The sequence below is a fragment of the Culex pipiens genome, unplaced genomic scaffold, assembly GCF_016801865.2.
Source record: "Culex pipiens pallens isolate TS unplaced genomic scaffold, TS_CPP_V2 Cpp_Un0046, whole genome shotgun sequence".
Lineage (NCBI taxonomy): Eukaryota > Metazoa > Arthropoda > Insecta > Diptera > Culicidae > Culex > Culex pipiens.
The window spans coordinates 29,223-45,706 of record NW_026292863.1 but is presented as its reverse complement, the minus strand read 5'-3'; the positions used below and the strand labels follow the sequence as shown (position 1 = coordinate 45,706).

Genomic DNA, 16,484 nt, shown 5'->3' with positions numbered 1-16,484 from the left:
TTTTACTGAAATTTCAGCCAATCATCTGTCAAAATGACAAATATCAATACACTCAAACCCCGATGGTTTGACACCAACTTTTTAGTTTGACACCCCTTTAACACGGAGTTCACACACACTACCAAACGTTTGTTTTGATAGTGTGCGTAAGCGCCGTGTAAAAAGTGACAGTTCGTCACTTTTTAGTTTGACTTTGACCAACCAACGGGGTACAAACTAAAAAAGTTTCAAACGAAAAAGTGACCAACCACCGGGGGTTGAGTGTAAACTGAGAATTCAGGAAAATCTAAATTGCTGAATCATCTACTGAAATTTTAGTTGATGAATATTCAGTGAAACTTTACTGAGTTTCAGCGAAAAAAATTGGTGTGTAGGACAATTTTTGACTTGTTTTACAGTGCACATTTCTAGAGTTTTTTTTGAAAAGGTCCTATAAACAAAATTTTCAATTTCTTGACTTTTTTTTGATAAGGTCCTATAAACAAATGTAAACATTGAGTGTATCCCGCTTACTCCGATCGACTTTGACATAAGGTGTGAAAGGGATACACTCAATGTTTACATTTGTTTATAGGACCTTATCAAAAAAAAGTCAAGATTTTTGCTTTTTGGGTGTTTTTAGAACCGCCTTGAGTCAGGGGTATTCAAAAACACCCAAAAAGCAAAAAGCGAAAATTTTTTTTATAGGACCTTTTCAAAAAAAACTCGAGATTTGCTTTAAAGAGCATTATGTGAGCAGGTATATTGCCTGTTTACAAATTCACATTGGCCCATTTACTTAATTTAGCTTGACATGAGTAATTTCAAGAGAAGCACTTTTTCCGTGCACCACGAAACCCTACAACAGTTCGGTCACAAACTGACAGCTGTCAACAAAGTCTTCGTGTTCTCTCTCTCTCTCTTATTCAATCAATCCATCCCACTCTCTCGCCCTCTCTCGCAATCGCGAACTGAAAATGGTAAAAGTGGCTTCGTTGCTGGGCCAACGGTGTATTTTGTGCAAAATTTAGGACTAAATCCGGATCGGAACCGGGCGAACCCGTCGTCAAAGTGTTGCGCAAGGTGAGCCGAGTGCGGGGGTGGTGTTTTTGGACGGGGGGAGGTGGTCTAAAGTGGCGAAATTTCGGATTCAAAAGTGGGTGCTCCAAAATGGACATTTTTCTGCTGCTGCTGCTGCTGCTGCAAGAGGAAGTTTCACGTCACAGACAGAAGCCAGGTTATAAATTTCGGGCGGAGGAGGCCAAAATAAAAATGGTCGTCGTCCGCTGGCCGTGGCGGAATGCTCCAGCTTGGGGTGGAAAAATTAAAAGTTGTGCTTATTTAGTGGAAAATCGTCGAGGTTTTTCCGCAAAGTTGAGGCTGCGGCGAGTGGAAATTTCTTAAGGCGTCACCATTTTTGCTCTCGACATGCATAAAACTAGGGCACGAGAGGTGAAAGAGAGGGAGGAGACGCTGCCCCCGGGGGGAGGTGGTGACCGCGAGAAGAAAAAGCATAAAAAATATGAACCAGCCTGCTGCGAAGTGAAGTGAACGAAGTAGTGTGGTGATTGCGTGTGGTGGGGTGTGTGTGTGTTCAGTAAGATTTGCCAAAAACCGGCTTTTTCGGGGAGGTTTTGCACCTGAGAGTAATGAAAAGAGAAGGTTTTGAATTTGAAAAGAGTGTTGAGCATCGAGAAACCAAATAAAAACATAACTATTTGAATTCTATAGAAATCTTTCAAAACAAAAATAACTAAAAATATGACTAAAAAATTACATGATAAGTTTGGTAAACGCTAGACTTCCTTCAACATATTATGCATTCAAGCTACTTGAATTTCACATCCGTGTTAGGGGAGCTCCTTTTAGTTGGCCAATTTTACGTATTCTAGGTACTTGACCTTCCCGGCAGTGTTAGGGAAACGCTCATTTAGCTCTCAATTTCTCTCCATTTTGACAACATTTTAAGACATTGAATTGTTTCGATAGTTAAACTATTTTGTGTCTATTTAAAGTTAAACAGATAATTATTGAAATCTAGAGTTTTTTTTAATGGTCTCATAACTATGTGTTTCAATTTTTAACAGTAATTTGCAAAAGTTATGAGAAAAAGTCAAACCAACCCTAGAAAATTATGGCACAATTTAAAGTGCTTCAAAAGACCTTTCAAATGCACTTAAGACAATTGGAATTGTTCAAGTTTTACGAAAATGCAAGCAAGTTTAAGATTTTTAGAGATTAAATTAAAAAAACATGAAAATATGTAAACACGCAAATTCGCGGAGAACATAAATTCAAAGCATTAATACTTTCTAAATTTGTAATGATTTTTTGATTTTATTCACAAATTCAACAACTCAAAAATTTCTAATATTCTTAAGCTATCAATTTAGAGATTTAAAGTTTTAAGAAATTAAAATACACAATTTCAATAAATGAAATACAAATTCTTTTAAAAAAAAAAAGACGTCTGACCGAAAAATCAGGAGGCAATTCAGTTGCATTCAGTTGATTGCAACTCTATTTTTACTAAACATTTGACAGTATTTTATAAAACAAAAATATTTTTTTGTCTCTGAAAATAACTATCATATGTGAAGCTTTTTTTTAATACGCAGCAAAAACTATCCATTAATGCTTTTCACATTTTTACATTGACATGCTAGTGTAAAAAACAAGAAAACGATAAATGTCTAAAATAAAATTCCGGAGTGATTTCCCTGGAGAGGAGCCACACGTTGCCGTCGTTTCAGGGCTATTTGCCAAGATGGTTTCCGATGTTGATATATATCACACATTTATTTTATATTTATATACTTGTGTTGATAGAAATCACAACTTTTATACTATGTAAAATTGCAAGATATTGATTTTTTTTATTTGCATCTCAATATTTTTGTTTGTAAAATCTGGTAGGAACAGGTTTAAATCTTTTTGATACATCGTTAGCTTAGGTAGAAATTCATAAAGCAAAGCAACGCTTACGCACAACAGTAAAAGAGGCCTCTTCTATGCATTGAGATTTTTCTCTTTTTTAAAAGTGGGTGTTAGGTTAGGATTTGGTATTTTGATAATTGAGTTTTTTTGCAAGGCACTCAGAATAGTTAATTTTTTTTGTAACTTTAGGTTGTTTAATAGTTCCAGACTCTATCTATGTGTAAGCGAGTTAAGTAATGCTATCAGAATCTCTGATTTCAATTTATGTGGTCTAATAATAACCATTCAGAATTGTCAAAAAATCCATAGAGTCTCGATCAATCAATAATGAAATGATATCGGACAAAATTCGTTAATCTGTTGAACTAACGGTTTTAGGATTATGGTTGTATCGACCATTGTTGCGAATCGAGGATCTACTGGAGTTTTGACGATCAAATGGAGCCTAACATTTCAAAGGGACACATGGGTTTTGTGAACAGGAGTGTATCTCTTTCACTCAAATGACAGTTTACATAAAGTATGATAGGGATACACTCTTGTTTGCAAAGCTTGTGTGCCCTAATGAAATGTAAGGCATGAATTAGTCGTCTTAACAACGAGTGTTTAGCTTGTAAAATATGAACGTTTCAATAATGTTTATTGTTTTTGGAAGCAGCAAAACAGGTTTAAAAACTAGGTAAAGGAATGTTTGGATTTGTAATTAAAATTTCGAGGATTTGAGATTCAAGTTACTTTCAGACAGTTTAGTTGAGGTTGTTGATTCAAGTTGCTTAGCTTTTCTGAAATGAATAATTGGGCATAAATTATTAGTTAAATTGGTTTAATTAGTTAAAGTGTACTATTTCATTGGCAGATCTGCTTCTAGTTGTAATGTACGACAGACAAGACTACTGACGGACGCGACAGAACGGGGGCCAGAATAAAGGCCTCAAGATTTATGTTCCCGTGACAAATTAGTTTTCATCTTTTATTTTCCAGTAGATATATTTGATTTCCTTTGAATTTGAAATACATTATAGGTTCCATTTGTATAAATTTCAAATTAGTTTTTGATTGAATCATAATTTCATATTTCCTTTATTCAGTTTTAAAGTTAGATAAACGTAACTGCTCAAGTCATCCAAGTTCTTACTACTCACACCTACACTTATTTTCTTTCACCTTCCCCCTCCCGATCCCCTATATCTTCCGGTGGTGTTCATTTTGTATGCAATACTAGTTCGGCCACTACCCTTTTTTCCACAAGAAACCGGACTTGGACTGACTTGAGGCCGCGTCCCCCACCTTGCTCCGTAAAACGAAAACGAAACGAAAATAAAATTCCGGAGTGATTTAAGCGTAATATTCAATGTTTGGCCCTTTTAAAATGTAAGTCTTAATTTAAATATTTTCAAAATATTTTTTTCGAAAGGATCGGAAAATTTCACGAATGTTTCATGTTTTAACATTTAAAATCGGACCATTAGTTGCTGAGATATCGATATTAAAAAATGGTGGGTTGTTTGGGTTAGACTTAGAAAACTTCAATTTTCGTGTTTCTTTTTCTTAAAGCGGCTCTATCTCAGCAACCCGAGGTCCAATCTTCAATGTCTCTTAGACAATTTTATAGCAAATTTTCTGAACTTTTCAAAAAATATTTTTAGAAATGGTCGCTCATGGTTACTATTTTTTTTAAATCGAAAAACTGCAAATATTTTGCTAAAATCAAACTTTTGGTGGCTATATCTTGAAAACGGAGCCCTTTATCAAAAAAAAATGTAGAGTAGTTTTCGATTGCAAATTCAATTTTGCATTAAAAAATAACTCCAAATTTGTTTTTGCATGAAATTTCGATTTTTTCCAAAAATCACTATTTTTTCAAAACAATAATAACTTGGCGGCAGATTTTTTGACCATGTTTCTCTATGGCTCAAAAAGTTGCGGATTTTTGTCTCCTAAAACATATAAAAAAATCTCGAAAATCAAAAAATACGTATTTTGGGAAATTGAGTTTAAGTGAAAAAAAATCTGCAAAAAAAATTTCCGTGTACCTATTTTTTTCTTAATTGTCCTCAACAATACCTACAACTTTGGCGAAGACACCAAATTGGTCAGAAAATTCACTTAAAAGTTACAGCTGTTTGAATATTTACATACCATTTTTGTATGGACACCGGCCAAAATTGTATGGGGACTTGTATGGGTGAACCAATGACACAAAATAGCTTATTTGGTCACAAAGTTTGAGCCAAATAAAAAAAATACAAAAAATAAAAATGGTCGAAATCGGCCGATTTCGTAGACAGTTGTTCATATAGTATAAAAGTGCCAATTTAAATTTAAAACGTGTATGCAATCGTTGGTACTATTTTTGTTAATGAATATTTCCAGGGTTTTTTTAAAGGTCCTATAAGCTATTGTCTTTCATATGTTTATAGGACCTAATTAAAAAAAGTCGAGATTTATATTTTTATCAAACATTTTTAGCAACATATTAGAGTTCAAGAGTTTAAAAAGTAAATATCACGTTATTCAATTAAAAACTAATCAAATTTACATTTGAAACCTGTGTAGAGTTTGTTTGCCATAGTCTAATACCTCCTTGATACGTCTTTAAGGCAATAGGATCCTAAAGCCCTATGATTGTTATGTACAACCATTGATGATCCTTTTTTCATTTAGGTGCAAATAAAATATAATTGATTGTACTCAGAAACATAAGCTTCATCGTTGTAGGTAAATAATAATGTCAGCGATGTAAGCTTTATTTCTGGATTTTCAGTTTATTATGTCGATTAAAACATTTAACTTATTAATTTTCAGTCGCACTTAAATACCCTGGGCCTTGTAAAGTCAAGGGGCATGATTTGATCCTAGTGCATTAGTTAAAATTTGGGTATACATTCTTTTTTATAAGCACTATGGACACCACTTCATGCTACGAGAACTCGCTTTGTCGCAGCTCCAGGGCTTAAGCGTTGACCGATAAGCTGTCTTCGTGAACTAGGTAGTTCTCCGATAGTGAAAATATCACAATTGCACAAGACACCGCTGCTTCTGTGACTTTTTCACTATCACAATGTGGGATTTAGGTGGGACTTTAGGATAGTACAATATTGATTTGTTGCTTAGCATTAGCATTTAAAATAAATCTGTATGCTTTCCAAATCTATTTGATGATAAATTTAGTTGCAATTGTTAAGTTAGAGTAATGCTGTCATTAAACTTTGATTGATGTAGAATACTAGGCATTCGTTTATGTCAAATTGTTCATAGAGTCTCGATCAATCAATAATGTAATGATATCGGACAAAATTCGTTGATCTGTTGAACTAACGGTTTTCGGATTATGGTTTTATCGACCATTGTTGCGAATCGAGGAACTACGGATCTTTTGACGTAAATGGTCATTTCTTTTTCAAATCGCGATTTCTATCCTTTTTGTATATCAGTTCACAATTTTTATTGTTTTTTTGATAGAAGTAGTATTACAACAGTTAAAGGAACGTTTAGTTTTGAACATTAAGTTTAGAGGATTTTAAATTAAAATTTAGATTTTCAATCCAAAGTAGTTAGCAAATGAATATTTGGACTTAAATGAATAATTGAATAAGTTGGACTTATGAATAACACACAACTGTACATTTATTCTAGAGTCAGATCCATACAGCGTCAGTGTTTATTTGGTCGAAGTGTACTAATTCATTGGCAGATCTGATTCTAGTTGTAATGTAGGACAAGACTACTGACAGACGTGACAGGACGAGGGCCCAGTTTAGAGGTTTCAACATCAACGATGTGCGGCTGGACCACCCTCCCAAAAAAAAAAAAAAAAAAAATTCAGTCGCACTTAAATAAGCAAATCCAAATTAAACATAAACGAGTTTTTTTTTGTCAGACACTTTCTGTATTATTAAGGCCGTAGCAAATATTTTTCAAAGTTTATGTGTTTTTTGAAAATGTAGAAAAATGCCAAATAAACGGAGTTGGTTTAAAATTCAGCCAAATAATAACTCTTCTTCTTGTTTTACTCCTTTCAGCTAAAAAAAACGGACAAGTCGGTGTAAGGACAGAGTTCAATCAACCGCAAGTGAAGCCCCCTCCCGCCAACAATTCTTGAAGTTTGAGTCGCCTTTCACCGAGAAGAATAAAAACAAAAATACAGGAAGAATTTAGTGAAAGTAGTTTTGTTATTTTTCGTGAGTGCTTGCGGCTGGCAGAAATCACCCAAATCGTCACACATACAGAACGTGTGCGTGTGTGTGCGTGCGTATACGTTTGTGTGTGTGTTTTGGTGGAAAAAGAAAGAAGAAAAAAGAAAAACAAACCGAAAACAAAACTCCCCGAGATTCGTCCCAGGCGATGCAGCAGAGCGCGGAGGACAGCTCGAGCCTCATGGACACCGATCACGGCAGCAATGTGTTGTCCGCGTCGTCGCCACCGTTAAACAGTGCCGTCGCCGTCGCTGCAGTCGCCCCCGCGTCGGTGGTCATCGCCGCGGTTGCCGGAAGTGTGCCGGTGCCGGCGGGTGTCGGTTCCGCTCCCGGCGTTGTCGTCGTCGGGCGTACCGCCGAATCGCTGGAATTTCACTGCCGCATGCTGGAAGGTACCCCCACAACTTCACACACATCTCTCACAAAACTGACTCAATACCGTGTTTGTACTCTGTACTGCGCCGTGTTCGTCGAGCCTCGCACGTAAAACGGACTCGCAAGAACGCTGCTGCCTTTTTGGGGGGGTTTTCTTCTCTCTGTTCTCCCAAGTTGTAAGCAAGAAAAAAAAAGCGAGCAGAACAAATCATTGATTTTACGACTGTTGAAGAATTCTCTGCCTTAGTTGGTACTTATTTATGATTTAGGTCGATGAACTCCCCGTAGAAAGGTATTGAGAACTGTCCGGTGGTGTAACGAAAGCCATGAATATTCATCATCGTTGGCTCGACGGCTTCCTAAATCTAGTTCAGAGATAGTGCGAAAGATAAACGACTCAACAACACGAATTAACACTCGAACAGGCAGCGGTGCGAGAGTGTGAATTATGCGTGGACACAGTTTTGAACTCTAGTTTTGGCGGTTTACGCGGGCGCGAGCACTCTGGACGATATATTTGTGTGCGCGGGAATTTGTTACGTAATTACATTATACGCGCGGGTGAGGAATCACGTGCAATCGGACGGAATTGGTGGAGAAAGAGTTGGTGACGATGGCAGGATAGTTTACTAAGGATTTGTTTTGAAATTTATTTTGAAAATAATTTAACTTTTGAGAAGTTTTCACCTATTTCGTAAATTGACATTGTTGTCCCCTTTGATTACCAGCGAAAAATCCACAATTGACTGCAACGTGTCCTGGTTGATTACAGTTGTAGCAAATCTTGGGCTTGAACACCGGCTTCAACTGCACCAAACCAAACGCTCTCACCAATCCAGCAACAGTTTGAAAACGGTTGATCCTTGCTTGATTTTGAAGTGTTTCATCTTGAATTCCTTCAATAATATACTCAACGAGCTCGATTTCTTCAAGGTTGAGCGATGCAGCAAGCAGGCATTTGTCATTGGCGTAGGCCAGAAATTTTTCATTGGGCATCCATCTTCGATTTTCCATTTTCTTCCTCACCACGAACTTGCTTTCGACCGATGTAAAAGTGATTTTCAAAATTTTCAAAACTTCTTCAAATGGCTTTAACAGCAACTCTTGCGTCATGAACCACTTTTGCGCACTGTCTTTAAGCTGCTTCAAAATCACCAACTTCATGACCTCTTCGTTAACTGCAAATATCCGTTTAGCGTACTTGATGCTGTTGATGAAGTGGTCCACATTTTCCCCAGGGTTCCCGGAGAAACACGGGAGAATGCTTGAAATTTCATCCAGCTTCACTGTACAGTTTCTCGCGTCTTGACCAGCTTGACCAGAAGAAAGCGTAACTTGACTTCCAGACATGCCTTGACCTTGCGCGCTTGCACCTTGGCCAGACGTAACCGTTTCTTTGCTTCTTGACAAAACTTCCTCGGTCCGACTTCGAGACGAACCAGTAGCTTGTCCAACAAAAACTTCTTCACAACTTCTTGACCGGCCAGAACCAACTTCAGCTTGATCTCCGCAATCTTGATTAGTCAGAGGAGGAAATTCTTCTCCGATATCCTCTGACTGTTCTTCTTGGGATGGCTTATAGCTTCGCAGGAACATGACTTCTATCCCACTTCTGAACTTTTAAAGACGTCTGTTCAGGTTGAAGGCTTTATTGAGAATGATCCTAAAGTTACAATGTTGGGACCTCAATAGCTTAGTCATAGCTTGCTAAGTCATGGACTACTTAAATCTTAGCTAAGCTAGTATATTACAGTATGTATATTTTTGCCAGTTCAAAACTGGTCTAACGTCTAACGTTTTAGACCAGTTTTGAGTTTTTAGGAGCAAGCTAGCACATTACTATCTTCAGAAAAGTTGTAGAGCATCTTCCAGAACATCCAAAAATGAATCCGGTTTTAGTACAGCGTGAAACGTGAATTTTATAAATATTAAAATAAAAAAAAGGTTTCTCCGTTACAAATTCCCATAGAAAATTGAATCGCTTCGCGCAAAGTGAGGACTAAACCAATCGTTCCCAAACTTTGGGGAGTTTGAAAGGAACTGAAAAAATGATGTGCTGAAATAGTAGTTTATGCAACAAGTTGCAAAAAGAAGATTTTTTCAGCACGAGTCGTACATTTATCCAACGAGGTTCACCGAGTTGGATAAATACGAAGAATGCTGAAAAAATCAAGTTTTGCAACGAGTTCCATACAACATTTTTTGCAATTCCGAAAAACACCCATTGAGTGAAATGTTAAGTCAAATTTTCATGTATTTTGTCAATAAATCGTTTAAATCAAAAAAATGTTGAAAAGTGTTACTTTTCGAAACAAGTGCTGAAAAGTTCAACTTTTCAGCACCCATTTCAGTGCTGAAAAGTAGAACTTTTCAGCATTTATTTTGAAAAGTGTTGCTATTTGATTGTGTTATTTCTGGTACAGAAAAGTAGGCTATTTCGTCGTTCAAGAATGACAGGAAAAGTAAGTAGTTTCACGACGGAATTGCAAAAAATCGATTTTGATATTACACCCTAGTAAAGCATCACTAAGGATTCGTTGTTTTTGAAAGCATTTTCAGATCTTTAACTTGTTGGTTTCGTTTGGAACGTTTTTTTGATTACCCATTATGATGTAACAAAAATAACTTTTTGGCGAGCATTCAAGGGTTTATTCCGGTGGGCATACTAAGCCCAAATCCAAAATATCTGGAGTTTTTTTTTGAAAAGGTCCTATAAACAAAATTTAAAATTTTTGCTTTTTGGGTGTTTTTAGAACCGCCTTGAGTCAGGGGTATTCAAAAACACCCAAAAAGCAAAAATTGAAAATTTTGTTTTTAGGACCTTTTCAAAAAAAACTCCAGATATGAGCTTGATTGGACGTAACAGGAGCTGGCGCTTTGCATTGCATTTTTAAATGGGATTTAACCCGTAAAAAAAGATTTTTTAAAAAATGTCACTTTTTGAGGCATTTTGGCCACTGAAGAGTTTATTTTCAACATCATTGGCGTGTAGGTCAGAACCTTGCGCATCTTTTGGTATATATAACATTGGAATTTGGAGCACCCTGGAGCTCGGTACAGACCTTCAAAGTTTGTCAATAATAATAGGTATTTCTTATCTAAAGAATGATTTCAAACAAAAAAGTTTATAAAAACGTCATTATTAACCATCGAAAAAAAAACTAAGTCAATGTCAAACTAATGGAAGCTATTGGATCCCGGTGATATGCCCTTTCGCCCTAAGTTACTAAAGAAGAATTCCAGAGTTTTTTTTTAAAAAAAGGATAAAGGATAGTCTTTCATATGTTTATAGGACCTGATAAAAAAAACTCAAGAATTGAGTGAATTAAATTTGAAAACTGTACAAAATAGTACGAAATTATTCAAGAGTTAGAAAATATTTTTTAAAAAGTATGCTTGGGATTCCCGACTTTTTGACAATAAATCATGATTTTGTGCACAAATTCCCGTCTTTTTCCCGTTTTTTTGCGGATTTTGGTGAATTCTCGACTTTCCCGATTTCCCGACTTGAGTGGCCACCCTGAAATTGTTAAGCATTCAGTTATTTTAAAAAAAACTGATTATTCATGTTTTTCTTCTGAATCAATACATTAAGTGCTCCCATTTTAAAGTAATTTTTAGAAATTGATTGTTAAGTTTCTATTTTTACTAAAACCAATAATATGATTTTTGAACCTATTGTGAAATTTTGTTTGATATTTAGTTGGTGTTGACTTTTTTGGTGTTAAATCATTTTTTAGGCAAGAAATGCCTTTTATTTAAGGTTCTGAATAATGGGATTTGAGTAGTCACCTTGTTAAGTTTATAAAACAAAAGTCATTATCTAACTACAACAAAGCTAAGGATAAAACAGCTCAAAAACAGCTCAGCGGTTTTAACATTGCTAAAATATTTGAAAAAAAAAATCATCTTAACTTTTTTTTGTGTTAAACTATATTTATTAGGGCCGTTGCAAATATTTTTCATAGTTTATGGTATTTTTTTTCGTTAAACTTTTGAACTTATAGAAAATATTAAAAAAATATTGAAATTGCAAAAAAAAAACAATGTTCAAGAAGTTATTGTTTAGTACCATGTTTAAATATTTTTTTTATTAAGCTTGGTTTACATTTAGTTAAAAAAATTAAATATAAAATTAAATCCAAACGTTTTTCGTTAAACTTTTGTACGTATATAAAATATGAAAAAAAAATTAAATTGCAATAAAAAAATGTTTCAGAAATTACTATGTGTAAATCTGTTGTCTCTTCAATCATTTTACCTAAAATAAGTGGTCAAACATAAAGTCTCATTTTACAAAATTTCCTTGAAACAAAAATAATAAAAACATTTAAATACTGACAACTCGATAAATCAACATTGCACAGTGGTTCAGAATTCGCAAAATTAAGTGGAAAATTTATATAGTATATAGTGCTAGATCTCCTCTTTCGAATGCAACCTGGCGCTTAAAATTTGGCCTGCGCCTTTTCGAGATATTTGAGGTTTAAATTTGCGTCTTTTTTACCTTAAAATGGCTGTAACTTTTGACTCTTAAGTCCAAATTGACTTGTCAGAAAATAAAAATGTTCGTTTTTTAAAGCGCTCTGAATCACACTTTTCTTTTAAAATTAACCCTATATTGCTATGTTCAAAAAACTGATTTCTGAAGGTTTGCTCAGATGCTTTTTTTCTAAATTTGGTCGTAGAAAGCGTAGATTGCGAGATAAAATTTTGGTGTCTTCCACAAAGTTGCTTGAATTGCAGGCCAAGGATTGATACCTAAGAGCATGCAATGGCACTGACCTTGTTGCGTGCTCTTCGGTTGACGTCCACGTAAGGAACATCCTGGAAGGAGCGCAACTAACTACATCCGTAGTTCTGTTAGATCATCCGAATTATCTTGATCAGTACAGTATAGCTCTGGTTCCTTGCGAGTGTCCTATTTTCTTACCTCCACGTTGGCTTGGTTTTCATGATGACCTAGCTGGTGGTCTGTGGAAACGGATCGAAAACCTTTGACCACCGCGGGTCAGAGTCGAGACGGCTAAAAGAAAGGGGCGCGACAATGTGGGAAAGGGAAGTAATTTGTGATTGTAGACGGTATTGTTTTGATTCGTAGTATGTTGAGTCAACTGCTGTGGATGTACCTGAAACATCGCACAACGGGGTTTCTCTTCTCTTCATTCTCAGCTACCACCTATCTCCTATTTTTATTGTGCTCTACTGATTCTCACTTCTTCATTGATTCTTCTATTTAATATCCATCATTTGATTTTGATTTTACTAACTTATGATTCTCTTATCTCTCAAAGCTTTTCCACTCTTTTTTACCAATTGATACTGCTGTAACAAACTTTGTTTTTTTCCTTAAAATATACTTTGCCTTAATGTACTAGTAATATCAAGTTTATTTATCATTTGCCTTATCTTTTTTGATTTTATTGCGAATTTATTTATTTAAATAATTCTTTATCTGTCCTATGAATTATCATTACTATAATCTAAGCTTGTTTTGTATCTCTATTTATTAACTATTGTCTAATTTTACATCTAATACATCTAGCTTCTCATTTTTATTTTTTTAAATACGCTCATCTTTCTCTTACTATTGATTCTTGATTTTTATTAAATAAATTCTCTTTTACTGTCTATTGTTTTCAATCTTCACTCTTTTTTTCAAAAAAGTGAGGTTTGAGCCCTTACTCAATTTATGGAATGATTAAAGGATTAGCACAAATATTACTATTGTACTTTTGAAAAACTTTTCTAAAATGCTTAGGATCAAAATATTGTAACAAAACACCGCGACAAAAGAAATAGCAACAGATAAACACGACTCAACAATAGGGAAGATTTCAGGAGAAAACAATATACAGTAAATAACAATTAGTTTCTGAATTCAAACTAAAAATAAAACAGTTTTCGCTTAAATAAATGTTGATAGGCACACTATAAATGGTTAGGCGCTTATACTTACATCAAACCCTACGTAATGTACCACCCCCGGCCGAGTTAAAATGCGTAACCGGAAAAGAAGGTGTGCATGCCTGGCACGAACACTCAAAGCGTGTTCTAGCGTGCTGCTCGTACTGACTCAGAGCAAGGGTGAGATGTAGGTGTAAGGGCAGTGCGTGTTCGTCGGGAACCTAGTGCATAAGATCGGTCAAGGCCCGTTCTTACACTGAAAATTGCGAATTGCGAATTCCACAAAGTTGCTTGAATTGGAGAGCCCAACAACTTTTTAGAAGACGAAAAAAATCCCAAAAATATTCCTGAAAAATTTGATTTTCAAAATCGCCTTAATCGTGAACCACCCTAATTTTGAACCAAACCAGAAGTTGCCCTTTTTCATTTGCAACAACTCTTCTGAAAACACCAAAGCTCCAAAACTTCACCATTTTTCGGAAAATCAATTTCCCACTTAATTTTGCGTTCTAGACCACTGAACATTGATAAAAAAAAAACAAAGTTAACAAAAATTATAAGGAAGCTTGGTTCGTAAAAACTTGTTCCAAGTGAATTTCTGTACATTTTGAAATTCTTTGAAAATATTATAACTGTAATCCTGTTTAAAGCATTCTATGATAAAAATATAAAATTAAGAATAATATTGAAAACTCAGTTATTTGCTATTCCGTTTTGGTTTGCAGTTAAAACCGAATTATAAAAAACATGGCAATTTTTTTAAATAAACGTTTTTAATTATATGAAAAAAAAATCGTTTTTTAGCGAAACTTTTGAAGTAGTACTACGCAATTTTCAATGATGACGGTTAAATAAGAACGGGAGAAAAAAGGTTTCAACTAAGAGGTTTATCAAAAAACCCAACCATTTTTTTTTTAGTTTTTGTGTGGTTTTGACTAGCATTTCTTGTCCTTAGCTTGTTACTCTTGCCCCAACTTCACCTACAGAATTATTTAAAGTTTGTTGTGATCTTTTAAAATTAGAAATAAAATGTTTTGGTAATTCTAATGCAAAGCTCCACCAATTATGACGATGGCACGTTTCCTCCAATTCCTACACTCAATATGAAACAAAAAATCTGTAATAAAGTAAGTAGAGACTAGAATCACACATTCCATTTATCCAAGAAAGTGATTCGCGTAAAGAAACGATGCAAAGATCATCATCGGCAACAGCATCAGCATGTCCCAGCATCAGCAGCAGTCTTGTTTGGCACCATTGGCTTCGATTTATATTGTGATTTGAAAAATAAGTAAAATAATAGTGTAGTGATTCGCGTTCGTGGGGTCGTCGGTTTTCATAGGTTTTCGAAAAAAATGTTTCATTTTCCATAAAATGAAAAGTATGCGGCTCTGGTGCGATATGGCAAAAAAAAGAAATCATTTAGCCATAATAAATCCAGTTTCACCGAAAGGAAGAACGGCTTCTAAAAAGTGCGCGTCGTCAGAGAACCGAATTCTTCGGTTCTTTCGGGTGATTCAACTATCGTTGCTGGGTGCTGCCACCGCCGTCGTTGTCACCGGTCTACATCGATAGTCGTTGGTTGAACGGCACTCCGGTTTCCGGCCAAACATGAAGGAAAATTGAAAAAAATAACCGTTCAAATGGGGACTCAGTGCTATGAATGTGTTTGAGAGGGGGGGAAAAGTAGCAGAAAATCAATAAAGAAAATTAAAGTGAAATCGAAGGCCAATGAACTGTGTGTATCGGTGTCCAAGTCGGGCAAAGCAATTGAAAAATTGAGCCAGAAAAGCGAGGCGGGAGAGGAAGGGGTTGTTGTTGGTGCAATAGTAAAAAAAAATCCAGATGGTGTGATGATGATGATGCTTGAGCAGCCAAATCTCAGAAATCGTAGTGAATGTGTGAAAATGTCAATCAATCGAAAAATTGTGTGGGTTTTTTTTTCATTTCAGAAATGTAGGCAATCGTCGAAATTGCAAAAAATTAAATCTGATTTGTGAAAAGCAAGGGAGAAAAATCGCAGCAAAAAATAACGAACAGTGTGCCAACGTCCAAGAAATCGCGCGAATCAGAGTTCCAAACAGTGTCTACGAAAAATCTGTGTGGGGGGGTTCGTGTGTGTTTGTGTCAAACGAAAATTCGCTTTCGATCTTCTCGCCGGGCAGATCTTTCGGAAGAGAACAGAACCGTGCCCGGAATCCAGAGTCACCATCGTCGTCACGAGTTCAAGCTAAAGTGTGTGTATGGTCGGTGTGGTTGATTTGAAGTTTTGCCTCAAATCACTCTCCCTCAGAGTCATGGTTTCTTCTGCGTGGTTCGAGGTGGTTCCGGAGTCTCGGGCGACCGGGGACCTCTCCGAGAATGTGGTGGTGCATTTGTCTTTGGTATGATTTACAACTATATTAGAATCATAAAACAAAATTATCACACAAAAAAAAGAAAACAAATGGACAAAGACAATCTGCCAGAAAAGCTGATAACAACGATACCGAGAGTGTATTGTTGCAATTGTTACGCCGAATCGATCTCTAGCTGTTCCTTTCCGAAATTGATTGTTGCATCTTATCTTCCTCCCCTCATGTGCATCTACGCTCAGAATCAACACACATTGTTTTACTCATACATTCCCTGCATTTTCAAACCCCCAAAACACTGTTTATTCGCTGCTTTTCAAAAAGTGACTTCCCAAACTGTGATATCGATGATACAGATACAATGTGATTAATTAACCTACCTTTCAGCAAACATATCACAAACATATTTAGTTTTTATTTTTCAACTTGAAAGGCGAATGTGGTGCAACTGAATTGAATGTAAATTTCGAATTGAAATATCTTCTAACACTAAGTTACTGTTAACAGTGCGTAAGCTACAACAGACATACAAGAGAATTTCATAATATTTTTTTTTGCAATTCCGTCGTGAAACTACTTAGGGTATATGGCCCTATTTTGGACCTACTATGCAAAGCGTCAACACATTTCGCATGGTTCTCAGGAACGGTCTAACTAATTTGGCTCGTTTCAGGATTGTTTTGTGCCTTAATTTATGCTTAACAAAGTGTACTATTGTAAATTGAAAATAATTTAA

At 35.6% G+C, this 16,484-nt stretch overlaps 1 protein-coding gene across 1 annotated transcript in view; it reads left to right on the top strand.

The window, feature by feature from the left end:
* The first annotated feature begins 925 nt into the window (after nt 1-925).
* Nucleotides 926-16,484, top strand: part of LOC128093765 (pre-mRNA-splicing regulator WTAP-like) — a 26,425-nt gene continuing 10,866 nt past the window's right edge. Inside the window, exons 1-2 of the mRNA XM_052711497.1 lie at nt 926-1,062; nt 6,939-7,504. Coding sequence (XP_052567457.1) covers nt 7,261-7,504 — 244 coding nt within the window. The 5' untranslated portion in view covers nt 926-1,062; nt 6,939-7,260. The remainder of the gene's footprint in view (nt 1,063-6,938; nt 7,505-16,484) is intronic.